General features: G+C 42.6%; 1 protein-coding gene across 1 annotated transcript in view; it reads left to right on the forward strand.

Annotated features, from left to right (window-relative positions):
* The window catches only part of LOC120057796 (contactin-associated protein-like 5), a 177,057-nt gene extending 165,880 nt beyond the window's left edge, over positions 1–11,177 (forward strand). The window contains exons 19-24 of the mRNA XM_039006262.1: positions 3,295–3,519; positions 3,630–3,763; positions 4,666–4,753; positions 6,564–6,725; positions 10,248–10,322; positions 10,942–11,177. Of these exons, the coding sequence (XP_038862190.1) occupies positions 3,295–3,519; positions 3,630–3,763; positions 4,666–4,753; positions 6,564–6,725; positions 10,248–10,322; positions 10,942–11,177 (920 nt within the window). The remainder of the gene's footprint in view (positions 1–3,294; positions 3,520–3,629; positions 3,764–4,665; positions 4,754–6,563; positions 6,726–10,247; positions 10,323–10,941) is intronic.
* The last annotated feature ends 1,227 nt before the right edge of the window (positions 11,178–12,404 follow it).

Below are 12,404 nucleotides of genomic sequence, written 5' to 3' on the forward strand. Positions count from 1 at the left end.
CAGTTCCGGCACCACGCACTAAGCCTCCTGTGCGTCTCCAGAGCCCTGTACGCACTGTTCCTTCTCCCCGTACTCGTCCTGATGTGCGTGCACTCAGCCCGGTGCCACCAGTGCCGGTACCACGCACCAGGCCTATAGTGCGCTTCGAGAGGTCAGTGTGCCCTGTCCCTGCTCCCCGCACTAGGCTTGAAGTGCGTGTCTCCAGTCCGGTGCCTCCAGTTCCGGCACCACGTACCAGGCCTACAGTGCGTCTCAGCCGGCCAGAGTCTGCCGTCTGCCCAACGGCGCCTGAACTGTCCGTCTGCCAAGCGCCGCATGAACTGCCCGTCTGTATTGAGCCTGCAAAGCCGCCCGTCTGCCATGAGCCTGCAAAGCCGCCCGTCTGCCATGAGCCTACAGAGCCTTCCGCCAGACAGGAGCCGCTAGAGCCTTCCGCCAGACAGGAGCAGCCAAAGCCTTCCGCCAGACAGGATCAGTCTGAGCCATCCGTCTCCGCAGCGCCATCTGAGCCATCCGTCTCCTCAGCGCCATCTGAGCCATCCGTCTCCCCAGCGCCGTCTGAGCCATCCGTCTCCCCAGCGCCATCTGAGCCATCCGTCTCCCCAGCGCCGTCTGAGCCATCCGTCTGTCCCGAGCCATTAGAGCCGCCCGTCTGTCCCGAGCCGTCAGAGCCGTTAGTCAGTCAGGAGCCGCTAGAGCCATTCGTCAGTCAGGATCTGCCAGAGCCGCCAACCAGACAGGATCTGCCAGAGCCGCCAACCAGACAGGATCTGCCAGAGCCGCCAACCAGACAGGATCTGCCAGAGCCGTCAGCCAGCCATGAGCGTCCAGAGCCGTCAGCGAGCCATGAGCGTCCAGAGCCGTCAGCCAGCCATGAGCGTCCAGAGCCGTCAGCCAACCATGAGCTGTCCCTCAGTCCGGAGCTGCCATGTATCCAGAACTGCCCCTCAGTCCAGAGCTGTCTCTCTGTCCGGAGCTGCCTTTCAGTCCGGAGTTGCCCCTCTATCCTGAGCTATCTCTCTATCCTGAGCTACCTCTCTATCCTGAGCTACCTCTCTATCTCGACCTACCTCGCTGTCCTGAGCTACCTTGTCTTGGTGTTGCCCCTTATATTAGGTGGGTGGAGAGAGAGGGTGGTCATTCTAAGGGGGAGATGTAAGCTGGGATTGACTATGGTGGGGTGGGGACCTCGCCCTGAGCCTGAGCCACCACCGTGGTCAGATGCCCACCCAGACCCTCCCCTAGACTTTGTGCTGGTGCGCCCGGAGTTCGCACCTTAAGGGGGGGGTTATGTCACGTTCCTGACCTGTTTTCTGTTAGTTTTTGTATGTGTTAGTTGGTCAGGACGTGAGTTTGGGTGGGCAGTCTATGTTTTCTGTTTCTATGTTGGTTAATGGGTACCTAATATGGCTCTCAATTAGAGGCAGGTGTTTTTCATTTCCTCTGATTGGGAGTCATATTAAGGTAGGTGTTTTCACACTGTTTGTTTGTGGGTGGTTGTCTCCTGTGTCAGTGTCTGTATGTTACGCCACACGGGACTGTTCTCGGTATGTTTGTTCGTTCGGTTTTTGTGTAGTCAGTTTTCCTGTTATTGCGTTCTTCGTGTTTCATGTAAGTTCGCCGTCCAGGTCTGTCTACATTCGTTTTGTTATTTTGTTAGTTAATTCAAGTATAGTTCGTTTTCTGTCTTCGTTGTTTTGTCGTGTCTTAAATAAATCATGTCATTCCAAAACGCTGCGCCTTGGTTCAATCCATGCTCCTCCTCTTCGGATGAAGAGGAGGAGGACTACCGTTACACATGTACTTTCATCTAATCATTCTGATGCTGTTTTGACACCGAATCTATGATTCTAACATGCAGCATGTAACTTCAATTATACACACAAAACATGCACTGTTTGTAAAGTATCATTTTTAACATGTGGGTGTAAAAGTTCCATAGTGAAGTGCAATCGGCTGCAATCAGGGGATGTTGATTAGCATAGAGCTGTAAGATGTCACAACAGCCCTCTGTTGCAAAATATTGTGTTACATTAACAGAAATCTAACATCGCTCAGAGTAGGATGTCCACCTTAAGTTATAAAATACATTTTACCAAGACAAATATGATTCTTCATGTTATGAATCGTAAGCTAATACTTCCAATAATAAGCACCGAGCTATGTTGACAGAGTAGTGCCACTTCTCCCAGCGACTTTTGAAGATTTTACATGTTGTGGTGGTCTTCTGCAAAGTTGTTTCCGCGGGTCACAAAAAGCAACATTAACATGACAGGAGCTGAATTAAATGTAAAATGCTTTCAAAATAAAAATCTTGCGGTTCACTCAGTGCTTCGTTGACATTTCACAGAGATATGCTTGTTTTTCTGAGAAATATTTAAAAAAAATACAGGAATTTCGCATTAATATGAAAAGTGTACACTAAAATAGGAAATGTCATGTCTCAAATTCGATATCTGTCTTACCTCTATATTGTTTTATGTCCTCCGGATTCGAGAAGAAAGATGACGAGTTCAATGGTGAACCTGTAAGTTTGCCTTAATTCTCTCACAGCATCCAGTCTAGCTGACGCAATGGTATTTTCCAGATCTTTTACCACATTGTTTTCTCTGGGCTCCATTGATTTAGTCATTCTAATCTTGGCCGTCCTACAACGGTAAAAATTCCAAAAAAGTTTTAACGGGTTATGATAGAAACATGAGGTTTGGACCATTGGTTTCCGTAGGAGTATCTATACAATTAAACATACTGTATTATTTTACCCATTGGTCGAAAGATGCGTTTTTGATTGGACAGAGGTGAAAACATTGAATATTTTGTGTTTTCTAGTGAAATATTCAACTGCAGCAAAGATCTTAGGCTGCTTCAGTCCTGATGACGTTCATTTTTACTCTTGAAGTTTTGGAGTAGAGGTGCTGAGATCAGTGGCATTCAGAGTGCAGATTGGAAAAGAGATCAAAGAGGGAGAGGATGAGATGACTGCTCTGCTGTCTCTGGTCTGTCTAAGAGGATCCGGCTCTCACATTCACACTAATCTAGGCCTCCATTATCAGGGAGCAGACCCGCCTGAAATATTCCACTGGTCTGAATTACAGTAGTCCCATTTTGATTCATTCCCACTTCCATGGAGTGTGGGGGGGGACTTATTTCATATTAACCGAACGGCAGATATTATAAATGCTGCTGGCCCTGGGGCTGAGGCTGTCCTCAAGTAAAAGGTGACCACATTGTGCTGGACTATCACCATGATATAATGCAGTACCTAACCCATCTTCTCTCTCTGTGTCCGTGCAGAGGTGTCTGTTTCATTTGACAGAGAATCGTCAGTGACCTACACCTTCCAGGAGCCTTTCTCTGTGATGCAGAACAGGAGCTCCAAGTCCTCCAGTGACTACAGAGAGAGTGGCAGGGCCAGAGAGAACATGGCTTTCAGCTTCATGACCACACAAAGCCCTGCCATGCTGCTCACTGTCAGCACCTTCAGCCAGCAGTACATAGCAGTCATCCTGGCACGCAACGGTATGGACCCCTCTACTCATTTTTCACTACAATAAATAAGGTAGGATTATCAAGGTAGGATTCATACCACTGAATTGACAGTTTAACCCAGTTTGTGTTGTGATCAACAGGGAGTCTCCAGATCTGGTACCGTCTCCATGTGGACAGAAAGCCAGATGTGTTCAGCCCCAGCCCTAGCAGCCTGGCAGATAGACGCCTCCATCGTATCAGAATCCACCGTCAGGGGAAAGATGTCTACCTACAGGTGAAAGAAGGGGGATGTATAAACATATGGGATGTTAACATTTGCATGAGTCAAAAGGAAATGTAGATGCAGGAGAGTGAAGAGAGTGAGGAGCAGGGGAGTGAAGAGAGTGAGGAGCAGGGTAGTGAAGAGAGTGAGGAGCAGGTGAGTGAAGTAAGTGAGGAGCAGGGGAGTGAAGAGAGTGAGGAGCAGGAGAGTGAAGAGAGTGAGGAGCAGGGGAGTGAAGAGAGTGAGGAAGAGGGGAGTGAAGAGAGTGAGGAGCAGGGGAGTGAAGAGAGTGAGGAGCAGGGGAGTGAAGAGAGTGAGGAGCAGGAGAGTGAAGAGAATGAGAAGCAGGGGAGTGAAGAGAGTGAGGAGCAGGAGAGTGAGGAGCATGGGAGTGAAGAGAGTGAGGAGCAGGTGAGTGAAGTAAGTGAGGAGCAGGGGAGTGAAGAGAGTGAGGAGCAGGAGAATGAAGAGAGTGAGGAGCAGGTGAGTGAAGAGAGTGAGGAGCAGGTGAGTGAAGAGAGTGAGGAGCAGGGGAGTGAAGAGAGTGAGGAGCAGGGGAGTGAAGAGAGTGAGGAGCAGGGGAGTGAAGAGAGTGAGGAGCAGGGGAGTGAAGAGAGTGAGGAGCAGGGGAGTGAAGAGAGTGAGGAGCAGGGGAGTGAACAGAGTGAGGAGCAGGGGAGTATAGAGGATATGTACAAGTTGTATTCAAACAGTTGGGGCTATATAAAAAGATGACATGTGAGCAGAGAGAGGAACTGCACTGTACTTGGTCACCATGAGCAAATACCTTGTTGGGAAAAATGTTTTTACAGTAGCTAACACTAACCAATGTGTTGGATTAACCAAGTATACTGTATATGGTTGAATGTGTTCTTCACACCTCCTTGTCCCTTTTCCCTCTCCCACTCTACTAGATGGACAAGGACATGAACCTAAAGTACAGCCTGTCATCAGACGCAGAGTTAATCTCCATCAAATCGCTGACTTTGGGGAAAGTCACAGGTGAGCCCACCATAGAAACAAGGACCTGTTGGTTAATGTAGTTTGAAATGACGAAATGAATGGGGGCTACTGTCAATGTTTTTTTTGTTCTACATGGAAGAAATTAACAGCCTAGGACATGATTGCAGGGATTAGAAGAATCAGTCTGCAATAACAGCAAAGCTTGTAAGCTGGAAGAGATAGAAGAGACGTGTCAGTGATATCACATGTGATATAGGCATTCTACAAATGAGATTTGGTCAAATATCCTAATCACTTCTTGCATCTGCTGTAGAACTGACAAACAGATGGGGAGGGGTGTGAGCCACTCCCATCACCACTCCACCAAGACATTGTATCTGTCTAATAATCAGTCTCACATGTTGCACGCACTGCAAATCTTGGGAGTATTGCACTCAAGCTTATCACTTTGAGCATTAGTCAGAAGCTAAATGGAGCTCTTATGTAAATCAAGCCTAATTTATCTAACAAAGATTCTCAATAGCTTGGGGAACTAGCAAATCTATGCTAATTGACAACACAATTTGCATTTCAAAACAAATGTATTCATCTTATCATTAAGGTACCACAGATCCCCACGGATGAATACATTTTATATAGAGATTTTGAGAGCAACATTCTTTTTTGGACATTGGTCATTGGCAATGTATAAGATATTTAGAGCCATTGAACAAAAAACTATTAAATATAGGCCTGTAAGCCTTAATCATTCTAATGGTAATTGCTGTATTTCCAACTTTTTCATCAAACTCAAGAAAAATCATGAGAGTAGAGTTAAACAGACAAAATCAAATCTCCTTTATGTATGCCAAATCAGGGCTTTTACTATATAGGACATAACATTCGCTCTAAGGTATGCTGTTTCTCACTCTCAGCCACATTGTATTCATATGACTTCAACACAGCACAACAGCATCCACTTGTTCTCTAAAGGACCAAAGGAAAGACATTTACCTTCTTGGCTGGGTTATGTCTCCCACGGATCTATTAAGTCAAAATGAATGCTGCAGTGCCACAAACAAAGAGCAATGATAGACCATGGTGGCGATGATCATTGTACAACTCTTTTGGGCCAACTACTTCCTCTACAATAAATGTGTCCCCTATGGGAAGTAAGCTGGTAAATATACATTAGAATATTATTTTCAAGGGAAGATGCTGTTGAATATTCACCCAGTCTGATTAGCTCCATTATTTAACTATAGAAAGTACTGTATAGGAAGAAGACAATGGTACATCTTTAAAGGAATGACGGGCACACTCCCATCTCTGTTGTATCTTAAATTCCCATCTACTCTTGTCCTCAACACAAATCAAAAACGTAAATTGCATCTCAGCTCTCCTATCGCTGATGAGTGATATTCAAGTGCTTTAAGCAGCCATGATGCTAGCTGCATATGTGGCAGTCGTTATTGATTACTTTCCTGCAAATGACAAGGAATCTTTAAATAAACGTATGGTGGAGCTCTAATTGCATTTGCATACATTTCCTATGCAATTACAGACTCTCCCGTTGAACACGACAAGCAGGGACAATTTTCATAGTCTCAAGAGAGCCTGCTCAATGGGTCATATCTCACATTGACAAAGAGAGATTGCTATAAGGGATACTATATAATATGCCCATTAGTCAAATGTATGCATGCATGACTGTAAGTCACTTTTGATAGAAGTGTCTGTTAAATGGCATATATTATATTACTATTATTCAAAGTTGGATGCTGTTGTAATTGTGGTAGTCGTTGATGTTTGAATGTTTTATGAACATCCAGATGAATCGACGAATGAGTACCTTACTTATTGTTTACAGGAGTGGATGCTGTGGATGAGGAAGTGATGCGGGCAGGATCTAAGGGCTTCATTGGCTGTCTGTCATCAGTCCAGTTTAATCACATGGCTCCACTGAAGGCAGTGCTACTAAATCGTGGCAGCTCATTGGTCACTGTCCGAGGTCACTTGGTGGAGTCTAACTGTGGGACTTTGGCTGACTTGACAATATTGCACTCTCAATCAGGTATTGTGTGATGTATTCAAAATGTAATGTATTTCTGCCATTTTGGAAGACGTGGGGTACAAAGATTAGCTGTATTTAACTTGTAGAGTTTTAACTATGGAAAATATAATTTAAAGTAGCTGTATTTTTTCTTCACAAAAATTGTAATTAAGTACAGTATGTTAAAAAGCTGCTTTTCTGTGTTTGAATGGTGTGGGCGTACCCCAATAACAGAATGGTGTAGGTGTTAGTGATGCGCGGGTTCACTAGTAACCCGCAGTCCCCTTGATTATATCCGCGGGGCAGGCGGGTTTAGGGTCATTAACTTCTCTAGGGTATGTGTGACGCTAACGTCCCACTTGGCCAAAATCCAGAAAAATGTAGCGCGCCAAATTCAAATATATTACTATAAAAATCTATCTTTCATGAAATCACACATGAAAGACACCAAATTAAAGCTACACATGTTGTGAATCCAGCCAACATGTCTGATTTCAAAAAGGATTTATGGGGAAAGCACACCAAACAATTATGTTAGCTCAGTACATAGCCACAGAAAAACACAGCCATTTTCCCAGCAAAATATAGTAGTAACAAAAAGCAGAAATAGAGATAAAATTCATCACTAACCTTTGAACATCTTCATCAGATGACACTCATATGACATCATGTTACACAATACATTTATGTTTTGTTCGATAATGTGCATATTTATATCCACAAATCTCGGTTTACATTGGCGCCATGTTCAGAAATGCCTCCAAAATATCCGGAGTAATCACAGAGAGCCACGTCAAATAACAGAAATACTCATCATAAACTTTGATGAAAGATACATGTTTTACATATAATTAAAGATACACTTGTTCTTAATGCAACCGCTGTGTCAGATTTAAAAAAAACTTTACGTAAAAAGCAAACCATGCAATAATCTGAGACAGCGCTCAGATTTAACAAAATTTCTCCGCCATGTTGGAGTCAACAGAAATACGAAATTACATCATAAATATTCCCTTACCTTTGATTATCTTCATCAGAATGCAGTGCCAAGAATCCTAGTTCCACAATAAATCGCTGTTTTGTTCGATAATGTCCATTACTTATGTCCAATTAGCTAATTTTGCTAGCATGTGTAGTACACATGTCCAAACGCTCGCGCAGGTGCAGGCAAACGTTGGACGAAAACTTCAAAAAGTTATATTACAAGTCGAAAAAACTGGTCAAACTTAGTAGAGAATCAATCTTCAGGATGTTGTTATCATATATATCCAATAACGTTCCAACCGGAGCATTCTTTTCAGTCTCTATAAGTAATGGAACGCATGACGATATCATGAGGAAAGTGAGTGACCAAGAACTGGCACTCTGCCAGACCACTGACTCAAACACCTCCCATCCGGTCCCACAACACAGCATAAGCTTCATTCCACGTTCTACTGACTGTTGACATCTAGTGGAAGGCGTAAGAAGTGCAAACAGATCCATATATTACAGGGAATTGAATAGGCGATGACTTTAACATCGACCACTCTCAGAATTCTCACTTCCTGTTTGGATTTTTTCTCGGGTTTTTGCCTGCCATATGAGTTCTGTTATACTCACAGACATCATTCAAACAGTTTTAGAAACTTCAGAGTGTTTTCTATCAAATAGTAATAATACTATGCATATATTAGCATCTGGGACAGAGTAGGAGGCAGTTCACTATGGGCACGCAATTCATCCAAAAGTGAAAATGCTGCCCCCTATATCAAAGAAGTTAATTATTGTGTGGATGAAAAGCTGGTGGGGTGCGGTTGGGCTGAATGAGGAGAAAGCAATACCTTCAAAAATCCATAAATGTATAATTATTGTGCAATTTATATCCATAGGCTACATTGAGGTTTTTCTTTCATTATTTTAGGCTATCTGGCATTAGTGTGTAAGCCTAAGCTTCAGAGCCTAACTGTATGTGCGCCAAATAGCCTATACGCCAATCGCCAAATACTTTTGGGAACAGGCAGAAAAAGTTAGCTTTGATCCACAGAAGCAAAAAGCTGTGAAATGGAGAGTTGGAAATAAAGAGAAGGGAGGGCCTGAAAACTCATGTTTGGGAAAGAGTTGGTGAAGTGGTAAAGAAGGATGATGTGTTATTGTGTGATGATTGTGAGGCCCTATACAAATTTGACAGTCACAAGACAGGGACCTCAAATAGGCCTACTGTAGCCTACTGTTCAGATGGGTGAAATGGAAACGGAAATCTGGACACTGACTGTAGGTCTGTAACCTCTCACATAGCCTTAATATTTTGACAATAAAATATGATTTCTTTCTTTCAGCATTTTCAGAGAATGTGAATGTGCAATTAGGTACAATCTGTAGAGGTATTGTCTTTATCAGTATCATAAAAGCTGATAGTATTACTTTCTAGTTCCTTACAACCGGTTAAACCGATGTCATTTGGACATTTTGCACAGAAAATTGTTCCCGTTGAATCTCCCGGTGCCTAAACATCTCCACCAAAGAAGCTGAGATGACAGAGAAAACAGTACTGATGTCAACTAGATAGAAGTGTTCATTCTATCGATTTATTACATTATTCTCGTGAGCAAGGGTTAATTTTTCTTCAAGGGCAACATATAATGACAGGATAGAAGCTGCATGTATATTATTATTATTACATATTTTTTATTTAACTAGGCAAGTCAGTTAAGAACAAATTCTTATTTACAATGAAGGCCTACCCCGGCCAAACCCGGACGACGCTGGGCCAATTGTGCGCCGCCCAATCACGGTCAGATGTGATACAGCCTGGATTCGAACCAGGGACTGTAGTGATGCCTCTTGCACTGAGATGCAGTGCCTTAGACTGATGTGCCGCTCGGGAGCTTATAAACAAATTGACTAACAAATATCTTACCAAAATGTTGGAAATTAAAAGGAGAAACATATCTAAATCAGGCCCCAAAAAAACGTGCACACCCTTCAAAAAATCTTTACGCAGTCTCTGACTGTAGCTTACAGCGCATTTTCTACATTAACAGGTTAGTGTCGGGTGCAGGCGTATACCGGTCATTTATAATATTAAAAAGCTGATTGGGCAGCTCAGCTACTGAGCCAGCGTTTTGTCATGATAAATGTGGAAATAGCAAGCATTTTTTAAACAGTCTGTTAAGATAAGTTTGAGGTGGGATTTTTTTCAATAATTTTTGGTCTTATTTATGCTTTGGCCACAAGTGTGAGTATAGGAAGAGTCAACATTATTTGTGTATCAGCCTTCAAAAGTGTGATTTTCACCGGACACATTTACTTTAACATTTCAATCTTGTCAACCCCAAAGCCGGGATAGAGTTTTCAGTCTGTCAGATTCTTACATTGTCACAATGATGGTACCCAAGTGAATGTTGCTTATTCTTTTATGTTTGTTTTTCATCTATATCCTTCGGTCACCCAGTTCTCAAATAAATGACAGATCAATGATCTAATCCATTCCTCACTGCACTCTCTTCCCTCCTCCGGTAGATCATTCAGAGACCGTCAGCAGAGGCAAGGGGCCATTAAGGAAGGCTTCAAAAAACAACTTGGTGGTAATTGGAGGTGAGTTTTCCAATTCAGAGTTGTTAAAGTGCTCAATTGCCAAAGTCAGTGTGATGTGAAATGAGCCCCAGCGATCTCTGCCTCTCTCATCAGACGTTTTCTCTGAATAATGTGTGTCTGTCAAGATAGGATAACATGCCACAGTTTAAGGCATTTCCAGCACTGGAGAGACTTCCATAGTAATTACCCAGAAGCGATGTTATTTGAACTGTAAAGTAAAAGGTCTTGTAAATTGACTTTCAGTCAGATATGATTGTATGCCAAGGAGTTAATGGATTGACTGATCTAAATATATATATATATATATTCCTGAGTAAATTCCTAGTGAGAGACATTTTTGTTCAAACAATTATCTGTGCCACTGAAGTTAAAAGATATGGAAGGTCATTTTGCTGAGCCTAAACAGCCAAATTGCAATCAAATCAAATGTTATTTGTCACATGCTTCGTAATCAAAAGGTGTAGAACAACAGTGAAATGCTTACGGGCCCTTCCCAACAATGCAGAGAGAGAGAAATGACTTAATAGATATAATATAGACATAGAAAAACATATATCCTAATAGAGGAAAGAACTTCCTCTGTGATCCACTAAAGATGACTGTTATTTCTCCCCCACAGGAGTGGTCTCAGCGGTGGTCTTCATCACTCTGTGTGTGGTGGCGGTGATGACCCGTTTCCTGTACCAACACCGGCAAGCCCAGAGAGATGCCAGCATCAAGGAGAAGGAGCACCGACACAACCTGGAAACAGCCTACCGGAGAGAAACTGCCTACCAGGCAGAATCAGCCTACCGAACAGAGCTCCACCTCCACCACAGCTCCACCCTCAGGGACAACAGGGAGTACTACATCTGAACACCAGTGTCCCAGTCCCTTGGTCATCAGGAAGGCCTCTTCTCTGTTAGTGGAGATGTTGCTGCAGAATCATGGACAACATTCCGGACAAACAAAAGAACCCAGAGCCCAGTACCCTTGCACAGGGATTCTGCCAGGGCCAATGTCTGATTGTTACAAAACATGTAGGTAGTGGACAGCGAGTTTAGCTGATTTTTAGGGCTGTAAGTGTATTATGTGGTCGGTGGAACTGTTAAACAATATGGAGTGAATATGCAGGTGTGATTGTGAACCATTTCTCAACCAGCAGAAGTAAGGACTGAGATTTTAAAAAAGGAAGGGAAACATAAGTGAATGTCACCTGCCACACCTACTGAATGTGTACAAATTTCCGAAGACATCATTATTCTTGTAACCCCCAATATTCTTCAAGATTTCCCACAGAGTTCTGTGGAACGTCCTAAATTACATGTGAAAGATACGAACGTACTGTAGGTCTGTAAGTGACGCCAACTGTGAACTTTCCAGTGTGGCAAGGGGCCTATACTGCCTTCTGTAAGAGTGCCTCTTCATATTGTTTTAACCTATTTTTTAACAACCCTTTACAACTTGGTTTCAACTCATTAGTGTTAACTTGTGTTTTGAATTTTGTATAAGGGAATCAATCACACATCTGAACATGACCCACATGTACTGTAAAATCATCCTCTGTTCGAACCTATAACAAATGGAAGGTGTATTTTGTTGTAATTATACAATGCTGTAATTTATGTTTAAATGATGCATTATGCTCAAAGGGGAGTATTTTGCTATCAGATGGATTGATACGTACAGTTTATGTTCCACTTCAAAAGTTGTACTGGCCCAGATCATTTAGAGACATGCCTGTGACTGGAATTTACCTAAAAATTTGCCATTCAAATCAATGCATGGTTGTGCAAAGATTCAAGTCACGAAGTTGTGTCTCAAGACAAGAAATGATCAGATGTCTCTATAGAAAAACTTTACTAACCACTAACAATGAGATTTTACTCATTGTTTTATGACAACATTTGTCATTTATTTACCTTTCCTTCTTTATGATTTGTATAGTTGCAGTTGTACAGGTATATTGTATAGATGTATATTTATTAATAAACGGAAGACATTCTTAATGATATTGTAATGTAGCTTATTCCCTTCTTACATCCCTGTGGATTTGCAAGTCAATCCAATCTTCAGAAATGTAGTAACCTACATTAAAATATG

Source organism: Salvelinus namaycush, chromosome 13, assembly GCF_016432855.1.
Source record: "Salvelinus namaycush isolate Seneca chromosome 13, SaNama_1.0, whole genome shotgun sequence".
Classification (NCBI taxonomy): Eukaryota; Metazoa; Chordata; class Actinopteri; order Salmoniformes; family Salmonidae; genus Salvelinus; species Salvelinus namaycush.